Source organism: Lates calcarifer, linkage group LG11, assembly GCF_001640805.2.
Source record: "Lates calcarifer isolate ASB-BC8 linkage group LG11, TLL_Latcal_v3, whole genome shotgun sequence".
Lineage (NCBI taxonomy): Eukaryota > Metazoa > Chordata > Actinopteri > Centropomidae > Lates > Lates calcarifer.
This window is the reverse complement of record NC_066843.1, coordinates 17,807,223-17,834,177: the sequence shown is the minus strand read 5'-3', so window position 1 is coordinate 17,834,177 and position 26,955 is coordinate 17,807,223. Positions and strand designations below refer to the sequence as shown.

General features: G+C 42.2%; 2 protein-coding genes across 5 annotated transcripts; both read right to left on the bottom strand.

Annotated features, from left to right (window-relative positions):
- Positions 1-16,684: 16,684 nt before the first annotated feature.
- On the bottom strand, positions 16,685-20,626 carry si:dkeyp-69e1.8 (uncharacterized protein LOC100001340 homolog). 2 transcript variants are annotated; one of them, XM_018698706.2, is made up of 3 exons: positions 20,466-20,626; positions 19,879-20,030; positions 16,685-19,181 (listed from the first exon to the last, which is right to left on the bottom strand). In XM_018698706.2, the coding sequence occupies exons 1-3, from the start codon at positions 20,488-20,490 to the stop codon at positions 18,312-18,314; spliced, it is 1,047 nt and encodes a 348-aa protein (XP_018554222.1). In that variant the 5' UTR covers positions 20,491-20,626; the 3' UTR covers positions 16,685-18,311. The 2 variants fall into 2 exon arrangements, with proteins under 2 accessions (XP_018554222.1, XP_018554223.1); XM_018698707.2 differs by having other exon boundaries at positions 19,879-20,027; positions 20,466-20,622.
- An 840-nt stretch (positions 20,627-21,466) lies between these two features.
- On the bottom strand, positions 21,467-26,860 carry hmgxb4a (HMG box domain containing 4a). Of its 3 annotated transcripts, XM_018698635.2 has the most exons (14): positions 26,765-26,832; positions 26,237-26,318; positions 25,943-26,048; positions 25,583-25,719; positions 25,357-25,432; positions 24,676-25,263; positions 24,317-24,532; positions 23,637-23,815; positions 23,342-23,423; positions 23,165-23,229; positions 22,914-23,010; positions 22,625-22,788; positions 22,329-22,451; positions 21,467-22,223 (listed from the first exon to the last, which is right to left on the bottom strand). In XM_018698635.2, the coding sequence occupies exons 3-14, from the start codon at positions 25,977-25,979 to the stop codon at positions 22,179-22,181; spliced, it is 1,809 nt and encodes a 602-aa protein (XP_018554151.1). In that variant the 5' UTR covers positions 25,980-26,048; positions 26,237-26,318; positions 26,765-26,832; the 3' UTR covers positions 21,467-22,178. The 3 variants fall into 3 exon arrangements, with proteins under 3 accessions (XP_018554151.1, XP_018554150.1, XP_018554152.1); XM_018698634.2 differs by lacking the exon at positions 26,237-26,318 and having other exon boundaries at positions 26,765-26,860; XM_018698636.2 differs by lacking the exon at positions 26,237-26,318 and having other exon boundaries at positions 24,329-24,532; positions 26,765-26,860.
- Between the last annotated feature and the right edge of the window lie 95 nt (positions 26,861-26,955).

The window sequence follows — 26,955 nt, the reverse complement described above, 5'->3', positions numbered from 1 at the left end:
GGGAAAACCCAAAAGTAATACAAAAAATAACAGGGTCAAAAAAAACAACACTGGTGCTGGTTCATTTTGACCCAGTGACTTTTTTTTTTTTTTTTTAAACTGAACAGCTGCTCGCCAGAGACTCATTTGTGTTTGCTTTCTTTCAAGAGTGCGGTGCTATAGAATCAAGAGTTTGGTGAATATAAAGGCTTAGGTGTTGTGGTTTTTCAGTTATTATTAGTAAATCTTGCACCTTTCTGCTGAGGCGGATCACAGCTGAGGTTTTCTCTCCTCTCACTTTAATGGCTGACTTCCACAGGCCTCACTCGCTCCTTGGCGTTTGCTTTTCCTGGCAGGGCCAATCCCCGCTGCCCTGCTTCAGGGAGTTATTCAATTATAAATCTTCCACCCTTCTTTTGCAGCACCCCCCGACCCCCTAACCTCCCCCACCCCCCTGCTTTCCCTCTCACCGGCCTATGTGTTACCCTGCCAAGCCCAGTAAAACACGCTGCTCCGTTGGTGCACCCCTCTCCAGTCTCGTGCCCAAGAATTTATTATGCTCAGGGTGGTAGAGCGGAGTGTGGTGTGTTTTTGGAAAAGGGACCCCCCCTCAAGCCTCAGTGCCAACAGATGACAGTGACATATAGCAGGAAAGCCACCCAGAAGGAGAATGATCTCACACCTCAGCCACGCGCTCAGAGTGGGGTGGGAGAAAATAGAGAGAGAGAGAGGAGAGATTTGCAGCTGGGGGTAGAGGGGACAATAAAATCAAGATGAAAAGAGGCAAGGATGGAGGAACGAAAAGGTGGAAAGAAAAAAACAAACACCAGCATCTGAAAGCAAACACTGGAAAGCAAGTAAATGATCTAATGACGCTGAACCAAAAATATGTCTGTGACTTCTTTAAATACTTTAGGTTACTTGCTAAACTTGAACATTATGTTTTAATAATTTCCAAATAAACCAAGCTATGTTAAACCTCTTAGATATTCTATTCTTACCCTCAGACTCATTTTGCCAGCCAAGGTCTGGAGGAAATGCACTGCCCCATTAGGCATCATAGGAGAATCCACAGTTGTTTTCAACGCTTTATAGCAGATAGATTATCCTCTATACCACATGTGTTTCTCAAAAAACCTGTGAAGCAGCCAATCTGTATGCGACTGGAGTGGCACTCGGTTTTGACCCCCCCTTGTTTCACTCTATTTTCAGTCTTCCTGGTGTCCTACTGCTCCCCAGCTGGAGACTTCATGCCCTCGCCCTGCCCGTGATGCTTGGCATTGCTGCAGCATTCCTTCTCCAGGTTTTTGTGTACCAGCACGTGTCCACACGGTCGACGGCGTGTGCGGTATCCGCTGCAGGTAGAAGGCCTCCAAACAGCAAGAAAAGTGCTCACCCTCCATCAGGCCAGAGATGAAAGGCAGCGGTAGTGTGATGTCACCCACAGCAGCCCCTAAACCACTTATTGCACTAAATGAGAGCCATTAGCCGCACAAACAAAGACTTAAAACTCTCTGTCATTTAATCAAAAGGGGAGCAGGAAGTATAATTAACATCTGGGCCAAGATGTGTCAGAGAGGGGTCAGGCTGTAACTGTGCAGGCTCTTATTACAGTTGTAGAGTCCGAGACCTGGCGGTCGGTGTACAGCCTAATGAGAGTCAGTAACCCCAACCTGGCTGCGGCTCGCCCGCTCCCACTGATCTCTGAGGAAGACAAAGTGGTCTGCCTTCCACACCAGGCATCGCCATGAGGAGCAGGGGATGTTTGAAAACCAGCCAGTTAATAGCTGGAAACCTCTCCCTCTCTATCTCGCTCCATTCACTCTCGACGTCTCTCTCTCTCCGTCTGCACTTTCTCTCTCCACCTCTCTCCCCCATTACATTTGGTTTTCTCCCCTCAATAACGTCTGCAGTGGCATATTACAACTTGGAAATGGATTTTAAAAGGGAGTAGAAAAGGGTGCCAGAATGGGAAAAACATGGATTGGCTCAATGGAGGCAGATTAAGTGGGCATGCCAAACCTCACGCTTTGTAAGAAACAAGAAAAAGACCCCTTTTTACATTAATGCTTGGAGTTAAGGACCAACCGCATAGTGGGGGGAAATCAAAAAATCCCACCCTCTTCGACAGAGAATGAAAATTCCAGGCGGTGAATTGTCACCTCATACGAAAGAAATCGCTCTCTTTTCCCTTCAGTGTCACCAGAGTGAATACGACTGGGTGCTGTTAGGCTGTCAGTGTCAGAGGACAGGCCTGCTTTTTTTTTTTTTTTATCATTGCTGCAGGTCTCTGTGTGCTCAGGGAACTGTAAAGCCAATTCATAGGCCTGCAAACATCCTGTAACAGCAACATAAATCCACTAATTCAGGCCTTTGTGTTTGGTAATGGATGTTGTGCTGTACTATGTAGATGTGATATGATAGGATTGATTGCTCTGAAGAACACTGAGGCTGCTTTCTAGCACCGCCCTGCCACCCAAACTGTCGGCCAACGAGCCGTTCATCCCATGTTGCCTCTGTTGGTGGTCCCTGGTGTAAGCTATATTTTCCCCTCACTTCTCTCTCTCTCTCTCTTTTTTTATAGCTAACACAAAATTGTTCCTAATTCGCTGCTGCTAGAGGGGGGTAATTTGCGGCTTTTGGCTGAGTGTCGCAAGCCCCAAATTTGAAAAAGCTGCTGAGTTGAAGGCGTTCTGTGAAAGGCAGTAGGAGCAACAGTAGGGAGAGGAGAGGGAGAGAGAGAGGGCCTAAATTCAATCAGTTGAAGAGGAAAAATAGCAAAACATGATAAGCCTCAAAAGGCAGAAGATTGCAATGCAATAATAACTGTTGGGTAATGTAAGCCGTAGCCACCAATAATTATGGCTCTTTTAATGAAATGATGGCGATAATGTCTCCTCTTCTATCCCGAGTTAATGTGATTTCTGTTTAGCCTGTGAAAACACTTGTGTTCTAATCAGATAATCTTGGCCAAAATACTGTAGCTCATATTTCATCTGTGTTTAGTTTGTCTTGTTGTCTTGAATTCTCTGAGATAAAAACTCTCTCCAGCTGACTCTCTGTTGCAAAAAAAAAAAAAGCCATCTGTAAAAGAAAAAAACAGCTGGATATTCCTAAAGGCCATTTAATGACAAGCAGTCAGCTGGTTTAACAATTATCTCTCAGGTAAGACTCAGTGTGTTAAAGTTAATGGGCAAAGTACAAACTGGCTAATGGAGTGCCTCAAGGTTCTGTGCTTGGTCCACTTGTGTTTTCTCTTGACATAAATTATCTAATGCATATGGAACTACTTACACACGAGTTATGCAGGTGATACAGTTTTGTATAGCTGTCAGTCTTCTCTCAAAGAAGCACTTCACAAACCACAGTCCACCTTTACTATTTGGCAGCCTCGGCTCATTCAAGTCATGTTAGTTTCTGTTGTTTTCCAAAGTTATCTGGTAGCACAGGGACACTGTAGACAACTCACCACTGAAACTACTACCAGCAGACAGCAAACTTAAATATTGTCATAAAGACTGGGACGACTGGAAACAGCTAGCCAGAACTAGTTTTTAACCTTGGACAGATTCAACAAAAGTTAAATTATATCATTTAGTGCTTTAGATGTGCTGGCAGAAGGATTTTGTTAGCATTGGACAAAGGCAGGCTAGCAGTTTCGCACTTGTTTTCGGTCTTGATGCAAAGTTAGCAGGCTGCTACTGGTAGCTTCGAATTTATTGCACAGACACGAACCTTTGGCAAGAAATGGAACAGGAGTTTTTCCCAAAATATCAAACTCTGTGAGTACTATGTTGAAAATACAAATCTAGATACAAGCCCTGTTTCTCTTTTGAAGCTAAGAGGGCTTGTTGTTGCCATTTTTTCTTGATTAAAGTGATTTGTTGTATATAAATTCTTCAGCACAGCCGAACCCATCGTGTCTAAAGGAGTTTGGTGGTCATCTCTGTCCATATGTTGATTGAGTCAATGGTATATTTTATTTATAAAGCCTATCTGGGATAATTACCATCATATCTCTGAAGTAACTCAACCAATTTGAAAAAATAGAAATTCAAATAAAAAAAATCTGTATCTAGAGAAGGATAGACAACTGAAAGAGATAGGCTGTATGATGATGGTTAAAAAAATAAACAAATAAAAGTAGTGTATATGGTTAAAAATTAGTAAAAAAAAAAAAAAAAAAATTAGTAACTACACCACCACCAGCAAAATGACCTAAACTTTGACATTTCCATTGGGTGAAATAACTTTCATGACAATATCCAGTTTAAAATGTGTTCATTTGAACACATTTTAACTTGGAACATTACAGCTGATGTTGATGAGAAGGTACTTGAGTTCACAAAGTAACACAAAAGAGTGACTGAAATTAAAATGATGTAATGTATAAAATGAAAACGTAATAATGGTTTCAGTTATTCTGAGCTGCTGTCTACATGATGCTGGAACGCACAAACGGGAAATAACTGATGGAATATCTGCAGCCGAGGCAGCCGCTGCTAGGAGAGCGTCTGGATCTCTCTTTACACCCAGAGCTCCATGTTCCCGGAGCAAAGGGGGCTGAGGGATCCTCTGAGGGCTCGTCGACACACGGGCCCTGAGAGGTGCTCATTCATTTTGATTAACAGGGCCTTCCTCACTCTCATCCCATCCTTGGTGGTTCACTCTCTCCTCGGGGGAAAAGCCCACATGGATGTTTTCCTTTTTTTATCCCACATGGTTTTTCGCTTCCACAACAGCACGTCATTACCCGAGTGTTTAAACACTTAAGAACAGTTTAAAAGGAGGGAGAGGAGGTGGTGGTAGAGGAGGAGGAGGAGTGAAAAAACACTCGCGAGCAATGAACAGTTCTACATTAACTCTGTATCACTCAAGGGAGCTGTAAAGGCTGCCCTGTAAGCGAAATGAAGTCAATAAATAAATGTGGCTGTTGTCAGATGTCTGGAACAGCTTGAGAGGGATTCAGAGTCAGGGCGGCCCACCATGTTGAAATGAAGGGTGATAAGTTTGGGCGGCCCCACAGAATTAGACGCTACAACTTGCTGAGTGCCATTGACTAATGAGGGCGGGCTTTGCTGCATGATAAATTCAAAAACGAGAGGAACGTTTGATCTGCACCAAACCACAGTTTGTTGAAAGTCACAATGCCTGCTCAGCTCCGGGTGGAGAGAACACCATCATAACACAGAGGAGGTTTATTATTTTATGCAGATCCCACATGAGCTGCCTCTGATAACGACACTACTCCCCCAGAGGGCCTGCTTTCACAGCAGTCAATCAAAGCAGAAGTGACAACAAACAGCAGAAAGAGACAGGAGCTGTCAATGGACTGAGCACGCCTGCTTCATTTCATGACTTCATTGGCTTAAAATACTTCCCAAAACTGTGTTTGCTGAGACACAACTGCAGCTCTTCCTCTGCAGGTCGGCCCTGAGGGAGCACCAGCAGAAAATATAAAACATGAGGAAAAGCAGTAGCAGCTGGACGAGTGTTTTTCCAAGTTAAAGCAATTGATCAGTGAGAGTCCAGAGAGTCCTGAGGAGGAGGAGGCGAAGGTGGAGGAGGGGGGGAGCATGGTTCAGAGGAAGCTGCAGGTGTGGGGAAGAGAAAACACAATCACATCTCAAGTCAAACAAATGTGTCTCCCCTGATGGAGATGGATCGAGGGTCAGCATTCCAGTCCACGCTGAAGATCCCCACCGCGTAGCCCCAGGTCCTCTCTCTCACTGCGTCTGCTGCTGCTGCTGGGCCAAACATCTGGACAGAGGGAGAGAGAGGAAGTAACAAAGAGGAGTGGAAGAGAGAAAGTTTTGAGAGAGAGAGAGAAGGGTGGACGTGAGGGTGAAAAAAGGAGGGATGAATCGAGGTCAGGAGGAGAGGTGAGAGATGTTAAACGAACAGCCGTGTTTATCTTCAGGACTCCTGTGGAGGAGGGAGCCCACATAAGTGAGCTCGTGTCGGTGGGGGAAAGTTCACACCCTCCTCGGGCCTGCTCTCTATTTCTCTTCATCTCTTCATCTGCTTCACTTCTTTCGAACATTTTTCTAACATCTTCCAGGCAGCTGGAGGTCAGAGGCTGCAGTAAATGGGGCAACATTCTGTCTAATCCTTCAGCCAACACTTTAACTTCTTCTATCAGTCTCTTCTCTCCTGCCATCCTTCAGAGAGCAGAAGCCTTAAACTGACTGCTAAAAACTTTGCTCTGTTATTTTTTTTTTCCCGCCTCCTTCTTTGTGTTTTCCCCAGGAGTCCTATAAAAGCCTACTCTGCTCTTGTTTTCTCTGCAAGTCAAGGGATGAGCTAGAGCTCATAAAGAGAAAACTCAGAGGGCACACTGAGGTCCTGGGCTCTGTAAAAAAAGGCTGCGGCCGCAGCTCTGGTGGCGGTAGCGGCGGTGGAGAGGAATATAGAGTTATATACACACACACACTACACCTTGGGAGTATTTGATCCCTGTGAACACTGCCCGGCCTGGGGAGGACACGCTCTGTAAACTTCCCTCCCGTGTGCTGTGTTCTCTGTAATGGCAGCCTGAGCTTGTAAAGAGAAAAAATAAAAACCACACACATGACAGGTGCCAAAGTCAGGAATGTGAAAAAAACTGAATGATGAAATATTATCACGGCTGTTGCTTGTTATTTCTTTACCTTTCTTTTTTTTTTCTTTCTTTCTTTCTTTCTTTCTTTTTTTTAGTGGTGTGAGTGCTTTTGTAAAAAAGTGTGTGTTTTTGAGTGTGAGAGTGAGTTAGCATTACTACATGCATTCAGACAGTGCAGCAGGAAGTATCCTGATCCATTACAACTCCTTCATGAAAACTAAAAGTAATGTATTATATTATGTTACATTGTTGGATTATTAACACTAATGCATTAATGTGTCAGTAGCATTTTACTGTTGGAGTTGTTCCAGGTGGAGGTAATTTGAACTGTTTTATATACTGTGGGGTAATCTAATCCAGTGGCTCTAAAACTCAAGTTTGAAAGCTCAAGCACCCCTTCATTAACACCATCCTCCAAGTGTTTTCATTTGATCTGTTTAACTGGATGTTATTCAACACTAGTAATCAGATAAAAGTGGATATCTTTACAATATTTTCTTCATACAGTTATACTGTCAGTGTGTACGTTGGTTTTGTCAAGTTTGCATTTGTATTTCTAACACTCAGAGTGACAGAAAATCTTTCAACCTTTAATCCATTATAACTTTTAGTCAAATCTTTTGACAATTTAGCCTTTTATTTCAACCATTTATAAATTACTTTTAACATTTTCACCACTTAAACATGAGCATTGTAACCATATGTTCATTACTTTTAGCTTTACTAATAATGATACACACAGACACACACACACACACACATATTCACCATTCTCTATACCTACTTTTCTTCCACAGACTCAGTCACATTACATCTGACCCAATATGTGGATTCCTTCCTAATTGTACTTTCTCCTCTTTCGGTTTGTTTGTTTGTTTGTTTTTCAAAGTAGTTTAACTCTTTCAAAATCGTTCCACCCCAGGCTGCAGAAGTTCTTTGTGCCTGTTGTTGGGAATCACTGGTTTAATCTGTTATCATATTTTATGAGCTCATCCACATAGGCACATAGCCAGTAACTAAAGCTGTCAAATAAATGTAGCAGAATACTTCTGAAATGTAGTGGAGTACAAGTATAAAGTATTAAACCATTAATTTTAGTACTTGAGTAATATATTTAGTAATATTCAACCACTGCATGCATGCATGTATGTGAGTGTGTGTGTGTTTTTACTGCTGATGGCACAGTGGAGGTTTATTTGAACAGATGTGAACTCTCAGTGCCAGGGTGACCTCAGGTCTGACTTGGCTACACTGCAGCTGATCTCTCCACCCTGGAAAAATAACACTCAGTTTAACAGACTGACCTGTGGAAGAAAAAGCTCGCAAACACCCCGTGTAATAAGTCCAGGAATAAGGCTACATTTCCTCTCACAGAGTAATTGAATCTCAGTGTAACCTTATCAGTACATGCCTTGCTGCAATGTGGAGAGCATGTGTCAGGTTATGTCCTTGTCTTCTGTGAAATATCTCAGTTACAGTAACCAGACTGTACAGTAAAACCAGAAGTTATATTCCTTTCAAAGCAAGATATATGGCAATGGATTTATATGCTCATTGACTGAAAATGGAGGGTTTTATACCAAATGCACTGCACATTAACAGCACAGAGCATGAGTTAGGGGCGTGCAGAGGTTGCCGACAACAGCCATAAAGGAGGTGAATTTATGTGTCAGAGTGATACAGGCAGGAGGTCAGAGGCAGAATGAAGTGTGGAGGGTCGACAAGGATGAAGAGACAGCAATGTTTGGAGAGAGGACAGGAGAGAGCAATGCTAATTTATACCCCGCTAATTGGAAACAGCAGAGTCCTGCACCTGAACCGCATTCTCAGCCCTGTGGCCAGCGCCGGGCCTGGGCAACGTGGGAGGGTGATGAGGGCCAGGGGGATGGAGAGATGGGATGGAGGTTAGGGTCAGTGTCAATGGCAGCCTTGTTGTTTCTGTCCCTACAGACGGGACAGAGGTTTTGGTGTGTGTGTGTGTGTGTGTGTGTGTGGAAATACAAGATGTGCGTGTCTGTGCAGAATTAGTGTGTGTGTTAGAGATTTTCTGGGGGTCATGTTGTTGTGACAGTCTCACATACACACACACACACAAGGCCAGAGCCAGCATGAGGACCACCCTGCCTCAACAGAGAGAGAGGAAGGAGGGGGAAAAAATCAGCTTAATGTGTCATGGTTTCAATCTGACACGATCTTACATACGACATGGCTGGACTTCAGCAGTCTTAGCTTCCTAGTTAAATAAATATGACAGCCTCCTCAGATAATTACCGTGCTGTGACCATGTTGAGTCATAGCATCCGTTAATTATTAGACGAGCCGTGTGAATACGTGGATTCATTTTTCAAATCCCTGCTGCTTGTGAGTTTCTGATGTCTGTAATATTTCAGTGAGTGATGGTGTATTCAGATGTTGGCTGTGACTGGGGTCTGGCACTGTGCTAAAAAATGAAGTAATCTTGGAATTTAGATTGAAAAAACATTGACGTTGCTTGATGTGCTTCATATCTGCACGATCTGTTTGCGCTGCTAAGCCACGAGTGATGGCCCATTTAGGTCAATGACTCCCAACCTGGGGTGTTTGTACCACAGAGGGGACTTCAATTGCCAGGGAGTAGGCTACATGGAAAAATTGTGAAGTAGCTCAATTTATCTGAAATTACGTGTAAAAAAAAAAAAAAAAAGAGTAATACTAATAGTACATATATATAAATAGTAAGTCAGCTGAAGCACCTGAATACTAGATGATGCATTTGAGAGTATGTGAAAACTAGTTAGCAAGCAAACAATTAGCGAAAAGTCGTGGATTAATTAAAATAGTTTGTAAAAATAGATAAATAGTTAAAATAGATAAAAGCACTGGATAAATGCTAGCTAGAAATAATGGCTTAATGGTTTAAATAGTTAGCTAGAAGTAATGGATTTATGATTAAAATAGTTAGCTAAAAGTAATGTCTTAGCTGTTAGCTAGTAATGGATCAGCGGTTAAAATAGTTAGCAAAAAACTAGTTAGCAGTTGAAATATTTAAATAAAAGTAAAAATCATAAATATAAATCATAAAATAAAGTAATGGATTAACTGTTAAAATTGTTAGCTAAAAATGAATAATTAGTCAAAATAGCTCAAAGTACTAGATTAATGGCTCAAACAGTTAGCTAAAAGTAACCGCTTAATGATTAAAATAGTTAGCCAGTGAGTGCATGACTTAAACAGTTGACATTAGCTAAAAAAATAATGAATAAACAATTGGAATAGCTAGGTAAAAGACATGGATGAATGTCCAAAATTTCCAGCTTCTGCCACTTCAAGTAGTAGTATGTAAACTGACAAAACAACTTAGACACTGACATTTGAATGACAAAAAAATATTGTTACAGTATCCACTTTTTAATAATGACTATTTTATACAATTATATAATTATTATCGTTAAATAACATCCAGTTTAAAATATTACATGGCTGCTGGTGTTGATGAAGAGGTATTTGAGTTCATCTGACAGGGCTGTGGGGTTACTTCAGAAAAAAAAAGTTGGAAACCACTGAGTTAGGACCTGTTTTTTCTAATACTGCTGTGTGTGTTATTGATAAAGCAAGCCATCAAGTCAGTGCTAAGTGACGGGCTGTCAGCATTCATGCAGACAGCATTCCCTTAATAAGCATGATACATAGAGCAAAGAACCAATAAATAGATATATGCCCAAAAGCCAAATTCCTTGAAAACAAAAGACTGGACTTGGACATATGGGGAGCATATTGGTGGCAGAGTCCTGATCACACAACTTTCTTCTGAGGAGAGGAGAATACAACAAGATTTAGATGTGGTAGGGGCTGTTTTGTTTCCCTTTAAAGGCGTGTCAGTTGTCTGCCCTGCTTGAGGATATTTGAGAGAAAAAACTTCTTTCTACTTCATCACTCCTTGTGATTGACATCTCGATAGTCTGCACACATGAATGAGTGTGTGCAAGCCATTTGCGAATTATAGCACCAAACATGCACACAAAGTCCTACACACTCTTCCACTGTAGTGGTTTGCAGAGAGACGTTTGTCCTATGATATTCCTTTTTTTCCACCTAGTATCTATTCTGAGGACCGAGCTCAGAGCGCACATCAAAGCCACCACAATCTGTCTGTTTCTCTCACGATTTGTCTCTCACACACTCCGTCTCTCCCTGGCCCACGCCTGTGCACAAACCATGCACAAACTAAAACACATTTGTGTAAGAGTATGTTATGAGAAGGACTCAACATATTCTTTTGATCACTGTTCATCTGACAGCAAATCTGCTCCAAAATACTGCTCAGAAACATGAGTGATTTATTTTTTGACATTGAGGTCCTTGATTTTAACATACTTACCATATTTCTTTTTCTTTGACAGATAATATTATCTGAGATTTAAAAATGATGAGATAGCACCAGAGTTGATTGATTTAAAAAAGAAAAGAAAAGAAAAAACACTTTTTGACACTACCTTATCATTTCCACATTGATTCCACTGCCCTCTCTGGGCCAAAGTAAAGCCACTGCAGCTGCACATCTTAATCTTATTTCTCCTCCATCCTGCCTCCTGTCATGTTTACTTGATGTTTTCCTCTCTCCCCTCTTCTGCAGGATGCATGGTTTCAAAGGGACCACAGAACAAATCAGAGGCCCATTCTCGAGCACCGACGGCCTGTCTCTCATTTCAGATGGAGATTGAAGGGCATGTCTACTCCTGGGGCGTCACTGTGGATCAGGGGGCCTCAGTAGCACCCGCCGCCCCAGGGCCTCTGTGTTTCCACTGCGTGGGAGCTGGACCGTGACACACACTAAACGTCAAGCCCACCGCAAGTGCCTCTGCCCCACTATCTGCTTGTCTGGCGCACACAGCCTGCTGGAAAAGCCCTGAAAGCTTTGCCTGCATCCCTTGTTAGCTCAAGGTCGTGTGTGAGCGGAGTGTGTGTTTTGGGTTTCGCATCCTTTGAAAAGATATGACAATAACGGGCTCTCGAGCAGGAGTCATTATGTGTTTGGCTGAGCGCAGGAGCTCATGTTGCCTGTGATGGAAGTTGGAAGCTTCCCAGTGTTGTTTTGAGGTGCTTTGGGTTTGTTAGTCATAGCTTACTGTAAATTGTCTCCTAAGACACTCCTATTTAGAGACTCTTTTTGCACGTCACGACTCTGAAGTGGTGTCATGGGTCAGATCCTCTGGCTTTCCTGGCGGAGGGTGCAAGGGGCTTTTGGATCTGTGAAAACAACAGGGCAACAGAAGATCAATTCCAGGTTGATTGCGCATACTGTATCGGCGCGAGATGTGGCTCCAATCTTCCTGCACGTCTGTCTCTAGCTCTGGTCTTTCTAGGCCTCCATTAAGCTCCTTCAGCTTTCATATGACACGGTGATACCCATCATAAGCTGCATGACAGCATATGGACCTGAGTGACATTTGATGTATGTGGCAGGAGTGAGTGCAGCTCCTCTTTGTGTCTCCCATTCATGTGGTGAGGGCAGGATTAAGACTTGATCCAATAGAGCAGAAGTGGAGAAGAACGAGCTCGGGTCAGATCTGCCTTGAATTAAGTCAGTGTTGCAGCAGGAATAATACAATCACTTCCCCCAAAACCCTATAATACTACTGAAGGGTAACGTATGTGTGTATGCGTGTGTGTGTGTGTGTGTGTGCTGAGCTTGGCCTGTGCTGAAGCTGCGACCAAACCGCAGGCTGGTGTCCTTTACAGAGAAGAGGGGTCTCTGTTGACGGTTCAAACACAGCCCACGGCCCGAGCTTCAAAAGGCCTCCAATCATCGCACCCACTTACAGCCAACGGCGCATGTCACTTAATGTGGACCACACTATTCATCAATTATGGTGAGCTCAGGGGCCATCCAACACTCGCACCACAGCTCCACAAGTAGTGAGTTGTCTTCTGTTCTGACTGAAGCCCCCCACCCCCCACTCCTCCTTAGACTCCTCAAAGCCCATCTGTTGCAGGAGGTGTGGTGCAAGACCGCTAACTCCTCAGAGCTGTCACACTAACAGAACTCCAGCTTTTTCCCCTTTCTTTCATGCTGCGTTATCTCGCCACAATTACAAAAACTCCCCATCCTCCTGTAGATTTGGCCTCCTGCAGCCTACTTAAAGCCTTATAATAGCTCACCTCTTCCCCTTCCTAAATGAACTGCCATCCTCGTCCATCCACACCCCTCCAGTCATCCCACAGTAGGCTAATCCACTCGCCTGTACGACACGCACGAGCCCACGACCTTACCCTCCTACTCGCTGTTTATCTGGCCCTTGGCAAAGGAACTGAGTCAAACTGGAACTCATTTAATGTCATCTGATTCTGTCATGTCCATGGGGTATTAGTTAAGCCCAAATGCCTTTTTGGTATCCAAGTGACAGAACGTATGTTAAGGTTGTAAGAGTGAAAATAAATGACACAAATGTGGTGACCATATTTAGAATTCCCTTTAAACAGACAGATGACGGCAGGGCGTGCAAACCTGAACCAGACCACACAACATCATCCAAGTCTCGCTCTTCTCCTCCTCCACCTCCTCCTTCTCCCTCTCCCCCCTTCTTCTTCTTCCCTCCAGTCCCAGTCCATGAGAGGACTTCCTCCGCCACATCTGGATGGGGCTCGGGTCAGGTCGGCCCCGGCACAACAGGGACGGAGGGCGACTGTCATGCTGGCTGGTTCTCCTTGCGCACCTCCACTCGAGTCGTGCCTCTCCTAACCCCAAAAGCGGGTTCAGCTGCTGGTACATGTGCGGCTGGTTCAGTGTGTGTCCACCAGAGCCATAACCTCAGCAGCTGTGTGTGATTTTATATTCATGTTGTCTGGGGGCTTCTTTCCTGTTGTATTTTTTCCCCCTGTCAGTCCTCACACCTTGTTATACGTGGTGGAGACATGTTCTGGTCAGATGGATGCAAGCTGCTTTTTGTCAGCTGCAGTGCTTCAGCATTTTAATTTTTCATTTCATCCATGACAAGGTCGATAACACACAGACAAATTTAGGGGAAAAAAAACACATTCTAGAAGAAAATTACTAGGAATATTTTTGACCTTGTTAATTTCTGGGTGTTATGTGGTGATATTAGTGATTCCCAGCACTTCATCAGTTGCCAGGATAAGTTCAAGTAGTTAGCTAAAAGTGTTGGATAAATACTGGACTAGATAAATGTAATGGATAAGCAGTTGAAATAGAAGCTAAAAGTAGGAGGAAACAGTGGAAATAGTAAAGGTAATACATGGATAGATGACTTATAGTCTATAGCTCCAGCCACTAGCAGAATTAATGCAAACTGGACCTGACTAACCTAAACACTGGCAGTTCAAGTGTATGAGAAATGTCTGTAACAATATCAACTTTTATGTAGTGTTAAATGACACTGAATGATCCAATTTAAAATCAAGTCAAACACATTTGAAACATGATAGTGCTGTTGATAAATGGATACTTGAGTTTGGGGATGTGGGGCTATGTTTGAAAAAAAAAAAGAGGCAAAAAAAGGTTGGGAAGCCCTGCTGTAAATTGTGCAGCTCATGTGCAGGCTTTCCAAGTGTTAACAATAATACAAAGAATATACAGTACACTTGGCCACTTTTAAAATTACATTTTGTGCATATTAAATATTTGAGAAATCGGTACAATTAAGATTCTATGATATTTTGCTTTTTGTCTTTTTTATGAAATTCAGTTGAATTTGTTGCATAAATCCATGTTGGACACACACACACACACACACACACACACATACATACAGACATACACAAACACACAGTTGGATGGGGCAAGCATTGCTTCATAAACAATTGCAGCCACACACACTCACGCTAGGAAGGAACATGAAAACAGCACTAATGGGAAAAAGATGAGAGGGCTCACAGCGAGCACACCCAGAGAGAGGAGGAGAGAGAGCCGGCCTTTGGACACCGCTGTCTCAGCCCTGCTGGCACACACAGACAGCCCTGGGATCAGATAGAAAGTTTGCTGCCTGAGGTCACATTGTTAAGAAAAATCCGCTGGAATTGCTAGTTTGAATTTTATGCATTTGATCTACGGCACATGTGTGTTATTTTAAACCGTTTCTCTTGTGTGGATCTCATTCTTTCACTTTCTATTATTTTATCTGTGACTTTACACAATATATTACACACATTATATTATTATGTTATTGCTATATTTCTGGTGTCTTTTGGCAATATATATTTATTTATTTCAAGATAAAATGTTTCCTCCAATAAGTGTTTTTGGTCATTTTTGTTAGACAATTCAAAACTGAAAAGTAACGAGGACCATATTTTTGTGACATTTCTAATTAATGTATTATTTTAAAATTACATGTTGATTTGATCATAAACTGACTTTAAACTCTGTAATTGGCTGTAATCATTTTGGGGTTTTCTTAATTTTATTTAATTCATAGTGAGTTCATCCCAGGACTGTCCAGCATTTTCAAGTGCGTTATTATGATGTTCAGATTAGTCAAACTAATAAGAAGTACACAGCCAGTTTAAATGTTCGAATGTTGCAATACTGAATGAAAATATTCAGGTCAGTTAAAAATATGTTTCAAACTAATGCTATCATTATCACTCTTAAGGCAAAGAATTTTGATCGTTTAATGATAAAGTGTGATGTCTGGTGAAAACCAGCAGCGAGAGAACAGCCTTGTGTTGTTAAGGAAAAAGTGTGTCATCTTGTTTATTTTCCTTTGGTTTGCTGTCTTTTCCAGCCCATAGGGCGCGATGATAACAAAAAAATATTGCGGTGTCCACGTCTCACAGCGGACTGCCCCCTCCAATCCGGCGAGGGACCACAAGGCCCTTACAACAACATTTTTGCTCCGAGGGAGAGGAGCAGAAGTTACAGCCTGTGTGTTAATGATGGCTCACTGGTGATTCCCTCACATGTTTGTTCAGATTTTGGCTTTGCTTATACATACAGGCACAAATCAACTCTGCATCCCCTTTTTTTCCCCCTCTCTCTGTCCTGGTGAGGTCTCATCTTCCAGAACTGATATTGGCCGCAGACACTCTGGCCTTGATTTGTGCTACTTTTGATCTGTGATACTTTTGTGTTTTGTCTTCCTCGAGAAATAAATTTCCTCCCAAAAAAATTCTCATTAATTTTTCTTCATAATGCCAACTCTACCATTGCTCTCTCTGTCTTATCCATGATGTGTATCCACTAAGACTGAATAATATTTGGACAGGTGTTCTTTCATATACATTAACTTCAAGAGGTCTGGTGTGCTATTTCATTGCAGTCTCATAAAGAGAAAAAAGGCAGCATAACCTGGCTGGTGGATTCTTAAGCTGGTGTTGTATACTGTAGTCTATACTGTATGCGTAATCCCTAACAATAAAAAACTGTTTAGCACCAATTTTCCTTTACTTTTAAACCCTTCTTTTTTCCTGTTTCAGACAACTGTGGAGGCCACATCTGGAAGACAGATGTAGTCCCAAAGCTTGTTCTCTGCCTTTGACTCTCGCTCTCTCTCCCTTGCATTCGCTGCCTCTCGCTCACTCTCTCCCCACTCTCTCTTTCTCGCGTCTTCCCCTCCCTCCCCTCTCTTTTTGGGAAACATGAGAGCTGGGTTAATTCTCTCTCTCTCTCTCTCGCTCTCTCCCGCACTCTCTCTCCCACCCCGGCCGGACCACCCACATTCGGAAACGCCTAGCTGTTCCTGAGGCAGAGCCGCTGGCAGTTTAGAGACAGAGGGAGAGCGAACGAGTGAGGGAGAGAGATGTAAGGATGGGTTATGAGTGACGGTTTTAGCAGAGTATCAATTACATCAATGTCAAAGCCATAACCTGCCATTGTGTAAGGAGGAGAGAGTCTGGGAGAGACGGCTCCTTTATGCTCAGCTGAGTTTATGCAGCATGAATCCTGTGCTTTTGTTCCTTGCACCACAGCTATCTATAGCTTCTCAGTTCATTGTCCAGCAATATGATGAATACATAACAATAAATCTTAGAAAATACATGCCCTCATGCTTAAAGTTTGCCTTTCTTATTTGCTGGACATCTACAAATTGGATAAAATTGTCCATAACATGATCATGTTCGTAAGTGAATAGTTTCAGATTCAAAGATGTCAAGAAAATAACAGTGAAATATTCTTAAAACAGCAGTTTTTATTTGCTTGGTAAGCAGGAAATAAGTATCGCTCAGTTCACCTTCAAACGTTTAAATTTTTCCAATACTAAGGTCAATGTCTCCACCATGTGGATGTGTCCTGGTATTGCCTCTTAAGAGTCTCTAAGTGTTATAATCATCTTTGGTACACCTTCCCCAAAAGGCTAAAAAGTGTTTGACAGTTGTAACTCAACACTTTAATGGTTAATGAATGAAGTTCTTTATGGATCACTAATTAGCCTCTCATGAGGACAGCTTGGATGCCAGGTAGTCAAGAATCTATTTGGTTGTTGGATATCTTCCAACCGTATGACACTATGTTTTAATTCTCTGTTAGTGTTTTGTACAAACAATGGACCAAATGACCACATGTAATTTGAAAGGTGTTGGTTGTAGTGACAAACCCACAGATAATTATTACCTGATGCTGCATTTTACCTCAGCTCTACAGAGCTTTAACTTCTTTAAACTCATTGCGTCCTTTTTGCACTGCAAATTAATGTTCTACTTCACTCTCTCAGAATTGTTTTATACCACAGAAGGCAGCTGTTTTCAGGGGAAAATCTCTAATATCCACTGTACCCTATATGCCCTGCACCAAACAGAAGATAAACAAAATTAGTCACTAGCTAATGAACATAGTGGAGCATTAAAGGTGCTATATGTATGTTTTTGCTATTGTTGCATGGCCAATGTTAGCATTAACAGCCTAGAAGGAACGTTCAGCATCAAACTTCATTCCTTTACTCGCCACAAGCTGTCTCCAGTGTGGGAAAGCAACATCAATGTTATACTTCTACTGAAGTTAGCATGCTAACAAGATAGCTTTGTCCCATCTGGTCTTATAATGCCACTTTGTATTAGTGAGTCAATGTAGTGTCCAGTCTGCCCTCAGAAACTGTGTTGCCCAGAGGGTGAATTCTAACCTCTTGTCTTAGGCAAGGAGCTGTTAATGTTAGTGTTGGCAATATAGCTATAGTATAAACTTACAGGAGCTGCTGAAGACAGAGCTAACAGAGAGTGGATATTGGACTTTAATATAAGAATTAATATATAATATTATATAAACTGAAAAGGCAATATGTCAGTGTTGTGTTTACAGCTCGTTTCCCCCTCTGCTGCCCCCGAGTGGCCAAAAAAATCAGTTATTGCAGGTTTAACAACATTTGCTTTGCCAAATTTTAATGTAGTGGAAGAGAACTCTTTTAATCATTTACATTTAGAACTTCTTGAGTTGAATCATCAAGATGAATTACTAAGCTGACTGAAAAGACAGCTGACTTACTGTCAGACTAGAGGAGGATATACACCAGCCAAGAGGATTTTTTACAAACCTGGCAACCCAGACATTGTTCTCGTTGAGGGGTTATTACTGATCTATGAGGCAAGATTCCTTAACCATTAATAAAGCCATCAAATAATACAGAGAGTGGTAACCATTCTTAAATAGAAAATAAGTACTGGAGTTTAGTGGTAAAGCATAAATACTATATTGACAAGTGGTAGATGGTAAGGCCATAGCACAGTGATACACTGGTTTGCTGAACACAGTGAAATGACTTTAAGGTGCAACTTAATGTATAATACAGTATTATGTGCTTATCTCTCATTTATTTTGCTGTGTCTTTCTTCTCCCCACCTCAGTAGCCACTGATCCCACAGTAGCCCCCAACATACCCCCAACCGGCCCTCCCACAAACAGGCCGACCAGAGCTCCAAACAGGGCCTCCCTTCTCACCAGATTAGGCAACCAACTCACCCAGCTTGTCAGCTTCTCCCACAGGCCCAAGAGAAAGAATGGAACAGGAGAGGAAGGTGAGACAGTGGAAGGAGGGAAAATACTATCGATATCCACGTTCAGGTCACCTATGCTCCTCTCTGCCTCTTCACGGACTGCCTCCATTTCTTCTTCTGTAACATTTTCCTCTGGTTCTGAGTCTGTGGGAGACTCCTGGTCATTTTTTAACTCCTCTGCTTTTCTCTGTCTCACAATCTCTACCTGCCTCTCTCTCACTCTTTCCTCAACCTCTTGGTACAGAGGGCAGCTCAAGTGTTGTGACTCACTCTCCCTCACTATCTGCTCAACCTTCTCCAGAAGCTCCTCGACAGCTTTCCTCTCCCCTGGTTCTCCACTGCAGGTTTCCAAGGTGTGGTAGCGCTCACCACATCTTTCCACCAGTTCCTGGAGGTCTTTACGCCATGTGACCAGGTATTCATCCAGCTTCTCGTCCTCCTCCAGCTCCTCCATGTGGGTGAAGAGTATGATGGTATTACTGCTGACTGCAGAGGGACCAAACAGCTTCATCAGGACATCCAACGACTTGGCCTCCTCATCAGCTGGCTGGTTCACAGGGACACACAGCAGGAAGGCATGTGGCCCTGGGCTGGATAAGGTGATAAAGGAGGAGATGTGTTTTCTCCTTTCCTCTGGGTTGCAGCCTGAGCCGAACCAGGCTGGACTGGAGACTACCACCACCTACAGAGAGATGGAGGCAGCATAAAATCAGTGTTGAATTGTGTTTGCTCTGTTTTTTTTCTTTTGAAGCACATTAGGGATACAAACTGATTACGTTACTGTAACCAAGCAGAACGTAGGACGTCAAAAGAAGTAGGATGTCAAAATCAATTAGCTCCTAGCGGTTTAATTTGTCTCTCATTTATGTGTTGTAATTTGTGCCCTTCTTGACCGAAGTTATATTCCTTAAGATTTTCAATATAACATATCCATATCCAATTTTCAATACAGTCTATCGCTGGCATTTATTCTTCTTTAGGCACACTCATTAGTTACATCTCTATGTTGTCAGTGGCGGGGTCCGCCATTCCCATGCTGGATTCCAATGGTCTGGACAAGGCATGCATTTACATGAATGAATGAAATGTGTAAGACAAAAGCCTAAGTATAGCTACAACAAATTCTAAAGAGAAAAACAATGCTTTATCAAGCTCTTCTTTTGTGTGGCTGACAGAAAAGTGTGTTTCTCTTCTCAGTGTTACCACACAACTGAAGTTTTAAGGATTCTAACTTTTTAATTCAGTCATCTTGATTGCAACTGGATATGATGCAAAAATACTAAAAAGCAACCACAGGTGGGTGCACCCCCCTGTTAAAAAATAACAAATCACCTACTAGTCTTACTGTCGATACTCTAAAACCTTGATTTCACTCCCACCTTTCTGCCTGCAACCTCTCCTCGGTGTTTACTGCACTCCTGGGTGGCAGCCGCATTTGTGCCCTGCTCAGAGTCTTCCAGGCCCAGGATGGTGCTGACTGCTGATCTCTTTCCTGCCCCGGGCCGGCCCAGCACCACTAGCCTCAGCTCTGCTTGGTAGGAGGGAAAGAGCCGAGAAAAACAGCAGTGTAAAAACACAAAAAAGAAAAGATCGTTTTCACGGTGTACTGCTCTAAATATGTAAGACTGTGTGTGACACAAGTTTTTCAAATTCATGACAATATTTCAGTAATTCTTTACCCTCCATTTGCATACATGTTAAAGTAATAGTCCGCCTGGTCATTTGCGTGCTGTTTCTGCTGATAATAGTCACGCTTGCTTCTTGTTATCTTGTCATCAGCCCATACAGGCTGAACAGAACCGCTCTAACATTTCTGAGAAGTGGCAGCGCCCGTTGCAGCTGCTGTCTCCTCTCAACAACCGCACAGATATCAAAAACATGCAACGGAAAGCCACACCTTTACTGACTTTTCCCCCTGCACTGATCCGGTTTTTGAAACACGACATTCAAAGATTATTTCGATTACCTGACTGTGAAGCCGATGCTGACATTTCTGCTTCTGTCCACTGCCGTATTTAGCGTTGGATCAGGGGGATGAAAACACTTCCTAGTTCCTGAAGGCTGACTCAGCCCTGCCTCTGGTGCTGGACTGAACTTGACTGACTTTTCCAGAGGTGAACACAGCTCCATCTGTTGTGGCGGCTGAGGCAGGGTTTGTCACCCCGGGGGCTGGGGACTGCTGTAAAATGAGAATAGCCTCCTTATCACTTCAGTCCAGTAATACTGTTAGTGTGTGGGTGGATATGAAGATGGCTGAGCGACCTGTCACTATTTCGAGGCTTAAGTTTGTTTTTTTTTTATAAATCCTAATAAAAAGTGTTCACCTTTTCTTCTTTAGTATATTTCAATACATAGTCAAGGATGGTACTTTATTGTTTTCCTGTGTTAACTAGCCCGATCATCATTTAATGAAGTTAAAATGCAAAACAACTATTTTCTATCTATCTATCTAGATAATAAGTGGAGTCTACAGCCATGTTATCAGCTGTTAGCATAGTGGTACTTTTGGAGCTAGAAAAGTTAACATCAGCATGCTAACATACTCACAACAGCAACGCTAACATGCTGATTTTAAACAGCTTAATTGTTTATGTTCAACATCTTAGTTTAGTGTGTTAGCATGCTAGTATTTGCTGACAGGCATCAAACACAGGGCACAGATAGGGCTGAAATATTATTAGAACTCATCCTGTGGGAGGAACATGAATGTTTGTACCAAAGTCCATGGCTGCCATCTAAAAGTCCTCCAGACATTTCACCAACAAACTAAGATCAAACGTCTTGATGCCGACAGGAGAAAAGAGAGATGACCAAAGTTAGTGGACATCTTTCTCTGAACGTCTGTACAACAAAATTTAAGGACAGTCCAGCTGGAGGGTTGTTAAAATATTTCAGTGTGGATCAAATTGATTCATCTTTACCATCCCTTAACCCCACAGTGTAGCAAATACAATAGCAGAAGCTGCATAAAGCCGAACAGATCATATTTTAATGTTGCCAGTTTGTTAAATTTGAAGCTCTGACAGTGAATTAGCTTGAACAGCTCTTGATTACAACAAGGTTGCACCTAAGGATGTTTTCTATCACTTCTGAAATTCTACAGTACAGTAAAATCTAAATGCTGTATGCACAGTAAAATATCAAATCTATAAAACAGTAAGGCATGACAGTACTTTTACATGGTAAAACAAAAAATAAGCAGGTGTCAAATATATTACGTTATGTTGATGATGAGAATGACTTAAATGTTCCTGTACATTTCAGTAAAAAATCCAATATGCAGACATGTACAGGACACTCAACAGTCAAACTGACAGTCAAACCCACTTTACAGCGAAACAAATGCACGCACATTCAGTAGAATCCATACAGACATACTCATTCATACAACAGCACACTATACAGTAACAGTAAAACTAAGCTGACATGCCAAGAAAGATTAGCGTGTTCAGTAAAATGTTTCATTTAAAAAATATGACAATTAGAAAATGAAAGAGAATGAGGTTTTCTTTAAAAAAATACACTTTAAAAACACGTTGACACTAGAAATATCCAAGTCTTCAGATGCCAGGCAGTGGCTTAAATTAAAGTCCAAGGGTCACTCCTGCACTGGACCCATTCCAGTCAAATCTGCTGACTTATGATGACAAACCACTCCAGACTGATTATCATCCTTTACTCACAGTCCAGGCATGATGTAAGCGATGTTGTCCAATGTATTTGACTGATATGAAAAGAGAGAACTTTGTTAGAATGTGAAAATGTTAAGAGGCTGAAAACACCCAAAGTAATTCTATATGTACAATATTCACAAATGTCAATACTATACCAGGACGTTTCGTGGACATCCGTTTAACTGTGGTATCTGTGCTGTAAGACAGGTCAGTGGCCCCAGTGCACACAAGATGGAGTCCAGAAGTACAGACAGACTCCCGGACACAGCAACCATCCCCTAACACACAGAAACATCAGTCACATGACACTTATTCAACTGCTTAAAATCGAAAATGTGGCACATAAATAAGATTCTTTTTAAAATTAGGTCTATTTTAGATATTTACTCGTTTACTAATCTGTTCTGTCATCTTCATTTGGTCTGCAAATGTGTACATGCATGCAACTTACCTCTGTTTCTTGTAGTCGATGCCCAATCAGGGACAGGGACTCTCCTAGTAGCTGCAGGTGAGCTGCTGCATCAATGGGATCAACATCGGGAACTCGAGCAGGCGACAGGGACACAGTGCTGGGAGCTCTGTTCGGCGACACCATCCCTGTTCCTGTTCCTACAACTTTTATGATAAAATACAATTCAAAGACAACAGTAATGAGATCCAACGGTGAAAGGACAGAGTTGAGAATACTGGGATGACAAAATGTTATTCATCTCTTTAAAATTTTAAAGGGATAAAAATACCTTTGCTTTTGGTCTCACTGGAGTTCTTGTGTTTGATTGTTGTGGCCTCAGCTTTGTTCTGTTTGTGCTGCAGATATTGAGCTTTCTGCCTCCAGACCTGTACAGAAGAACACACGGAAAGCACATGTTTACTGCACAACCACAACTGCAAGCACAACATATATATATATAATATATATAAAATAAATGATATTCCATTTCACTGGATACATTGCCACATATTTTTTGATATCAATTACAAAAAAACTTACTAGTTTGTCTTTTTCTGGCATCGCCTTCCACACCTCTGCCAACTTTTTGCTTAGCTCACCAAACACTGCATATCAGACATGCAAACATGTTGTTTAAAATTGTTTTTTTTTTTTTAGTAATGTCAATGTGTTGATGTAATACAAGAGAGTTATACTGTACAACTATATTTTACCCACCTAGTCCAGGCTGTTCTGCATTTATGTTGACCCTATACTCCTTACAAAACACCTGATATGCTGTTGTGTTCTTCTTCTTGGGCTAAATGAGGAAAAAGAAATGAATAATGTGAGAAAAAACTAAGCACAACAGAAATATGGGGTGAGGTTGAAAGATGTTGGTCTCATGAGAGCTGTTGATGTTTATGCCAGCAACTCAATATTTACTTGACATTTCTGGTGAAATTCTCTACTTTCTATACTTTGGAACATCAACTATCAACCCTGAAGGAAATATGACTGAACACGATTTTACCTTATCTTTATCTTTCTCATGCTTTTCCCGATCTTTCTCCTCTTTCTTCTTCTTCTTCTCTGTCATTCCATCACTGCCTTGGTGATGGTGTGGAGGGATGGGTGTGCCCATGGCATACATAGGACCAACAGCACTGTGTGTGACAGTGGGATGGGAGTGGCTGTGGCCCCTTGAGGAGTCTGAAGAAAGTCATACAAAGACCAGATGCTTCACATTATTGAATTAGGTTTGACTCAGAAAAAGCAAACAACACAGTAAAACTTGGAATTCTCAAGCTTTTTTTCCAGTGACGTGCTGCTATCAAATTTTTAGGCTATATTTATCGTGGCCAAAAATATCACAGTAAACAATATTATCATAATGTTCATCAAATGTCCCTGAAATACCATTATTAGAGCTGAATTAGTTAAGTACAGTTACTATTGTAAACATAGTAAAATTACTTTCCATCTAGTTTGTTAGGCCCAGTCACAGCAAGTAACAGTGGAGGCCACTTGCACTGTCTGCACTCTGCCCATTACCTCTGCACTACGATTACAGTCAGTGGAATCTGACTCTTGAGCAGGGATTTTCCTCGTTAGTCATATAAGATGTATGCTCTGTCCCTCACTTTACATCTACGTATCTAAAGCTGGACAGACAAGAGACTTGGTTCATAGGTCCTGTTGCATTTGACACACCTTTTTTCTCACCTCCAAATCCTTTGCTGTGCTTCTTGTCTTTCCCACTTTTATCCTTGTCTCTGTCTTTCTCCTTGTCCTTTTTCTTCTTGCTTTTCTTGCTCTTCTTCTTCTTTTTTGACAGGTGTGTGTATGAATCATCTATAACTAGCTCTCCTGCCTCCAGTTCACCCCCAGATGAAGAACTATCATCTCCCATGCCACCTCCATAATGACCTGTTTAACAAAGAGCAGAGCCACACAGAGCATACATTAATAAACAAAACAAAACACAAAGTTCTAAGTATCAATTACTGCCAGTGGAAAGGTGTCCAGAAACCCAGGTGTTACAGAGAGAGCATCATTTAGGGTTTTCTTACCTTCCACCTCCACCTCTTTCCCCACTACAGGAAGTGGCTCTCGACTCTGCTGTAGCTTCTTCTTGGGTAACTTTGAGAGCTGCATTCTGTCTCTATCCTTCTCTTTCTTCGTACTTCCTTTGGATGAGTGTGGTGTGAATGGGAAGCTCTCTCCTTCCTCTTTCTCTGGTGACATGATGAGCTTCATCTTCAGTCCATCTGCCTCACGTAATGTCAGAGGCTCCTCTTTGGGAGCTCCGCCGTGAAACAGAGACGACTTTGAGGAAGAGGAGGAGTGCTTCTTGGATGAGGATGATGAGGAAGACACGGGGCGGGAGTGAGAGAAGGAGGGGCCCCCTTTGCTTCCACCGCCGCTGCTGCTCTCACGTTTACGGTCCTTGGAGGAGTGTGTGGAGAAGGAGGGGTAGGAGGGTTTCTTGTGTAAGTGGGGGCTGGGGTCCGAACCTGTGGCCAGGGGAGAGGTGATAGCCTGCAGAAGGCCCATTGCTGTATCTGTCGGATGGGAGGATGAAGGGGAGGACAGGGGTGGGGAGCGGTCTGCAGATTTGTGCTTTTTCTTGTGTGGAGGAGGGCCTGAACCATCGTGGTCTGATGCAGGGAAGAGAAAGGACAATTTAAAAAAGTGCAGTTAGAGTCAGGTTTTGTGAATTAAAAGACTATTACAATATATAAACATCTCACCTCTGTAATAGTAGTCATCACTATGTTTCTTTTTCTTTTTGTGTGAGTCCCCTCCCAGCATGAAAAGTTCTGAATCCTGATTGGAAATGACACACAATTACTTCCTACTGACCCAATTCACGTCACGTCCTTAAAAATACCGAAATGTCTATTAGCACTGTAATTGCACAAATGCCCTGTGTGATATTAAACTATGAGGTCAAGTTATTGTACAGAGACAACTTACCTTGGGGCGTTTCTTGGAGGACTTTCGGACCTGAGCAGCAATCTCTTCCTCCTCCCTTAGCAGATCCTTGTATGACCTCCTCTTCTCTCTCTGGCTACGGCCAGCTACAAGGCCCCTCTCCCCTTCCATCCCCACATCTAAAACATAAGAAATCTGTATGTTATATTTAACAACCTATGTGATGTTACATCCTCTGACATGTTCTTGTGCACACTAGCATTCAAATAAATGGGGCAGCAGCCACAGTTCATGCAGTTTTATCACTACTTATTATTGTATTTCTGACAGTATAAAATTGCATATATTTAATAAGCCAATACAGAAGGAACACTGTAAAACTATATTACATGTAGGCATTACCCATTCCTCCTTTACTCTTGATCTCCTCAAAAGCCATGGTTCCTCCTTTAAAAACACGTTTACTTGTCACAGGATGTCACTGACAACATGAAGGCAGGATAATGACCTGTTAGGGTAACACAGAGAAAAAAAAAACACATCAAGGTGTTGAATACTGGCATAGTGGAAATAATGGTATTTTATCTGGTCAAAAAGGAATGAGAACCGTTTGTATTCTTTGTGTGTGTGTTTTGTTTTTGTTTTTTTTTTTGGCATCTTGTAACGTGAGCTAGACATCAACAAAGGTAACTGCACCTAAATTGGTATTTGATTGCTGCAACTATTCCTGGTTAGTAGTACACTGAGCGGTCCAAGCAGCACTGGAGCTGCAGGTAACCTGGGCACAGTCAAAAGTGGACAAATGGTCAGTGATTAGCCGCTACTTGTGGAAAATACAATTTGCGTAATATTACAATAATGATTGGGTCTATCACCCACAAAAGAGTACAAAAATTATACCTAAATAAATTCCCGCCTACTTTTGTAAAGATACACAAACACACCCCCTCTCCATTCACTTTGACTCCTTAGCTTCCCATTCCAAACGGTTCCAGCACTCGAATCGGTGCCGCCGACTGAATCTACAGCTAGTCGGTAAGAACGGCTAAGGAAAGACCGAGGCTTTCTCCCGCAGCTAGGCCTCGGTCGCTTCAAGTGGACAAAAACACTGTGATAGACATGCATTTAACTCAACTCATGTCCCCATCTTTTCTGAGACTGTAGAATGTGTAGTTTACAAACACCGGGATGTGAAGAAGTAATGTGTTTATTAAATTTTACTACCTCTGTGAGATCTCCAATTTACGCGGGTCCGGTCGCCATCTTTATTATCGGCAACACAATACGTGTCCGTGTAGGGGAGGGGCATGAGTAATGCAGCCAATAAGCGTGGGGGAAAGTAGAAACACATTCGCTAAAGCTGTAATACAATGTATCCTACTATTCACAATCACAACTACTAAGGGCGCTCTCAT